The 442-nt window shown below is 64.0% G+C and overlaps 1 protein-coding gene across 1 annotated transcript in view; it reads left to right on the forward strand.

Annotated features, from left to right (window-relative positions):
- EMH_0031220 (uncharacterized protein) overlaps positions 1 to 442 on the forward strand; it is a gene marked incomplete at both ends in the record, with an annotated part of 4,961 nt that overhangs the window by 3,037 nt on the left and 1,482 nt on the right. Inside the window, one exon of the mRNA XM_013494499.1 lies at positions 1 to 440. Within this exon, the coding sequence (XP_013349953.1) occupies positions 1 to 440 (440 nt within the window). The remainder of the gene's footprint in view (positions 441 to 442) is intronic.

Raw genomic sequence — 442 nt, forward strand, 5'->3', positions numbered from 1 at the left:
TTCTGCTGCAGCAGCAACAATTTCAGCAGCAGCAGCAGCAGCAGCATCACCACCACCACCTGCAGCAGCAGCAGCGCATCCCGCAGCAGCAGCAGATAATGATACCGTATTCTGTGCCGCCGCCGCAGCAGCAGCAACAGCAGCAGCCGCAGCAGCAGCAGCAGCAGCAGGATCTGTTGCTACTGCCACACGTCCAGCAGCAGCAAATTCCCCTGCAGCAGCAGCCGCAGCAGCAGCAGCAGCAACCATGCCTCATGCCGCAGCCGCAGCAGCAGCAGCAGCAGCAGCAGCTGCAAGACCCGCGCTACAGAGTGCCCGTACCACAACCGCCGCCGCCGCCGCAGCAGCAGCAGCAGCTCTTGCTGCAGCAGCAGGGGGGCATGGTTTGTCTGCAGCAGCCACCGCAGCAGCAGCAGCAGCAGCAGCAGCAGCAGCAGCAGCA

Source organism: Eimeria mitis, genomic scaffold (assembly GCF_000499745.2).
Source record: "Eimeria mitis Houghton genomic scaffold, Emh_scaff1179, whole genome shotgun sequence".
In the NCBI taxonomy this organism is placed as follows: Eukaryota; Apicomplexa; class Conoidasida; order Eucoccidiorida; family Eimeriidae; genus Eimeria; species Eimeria mitis.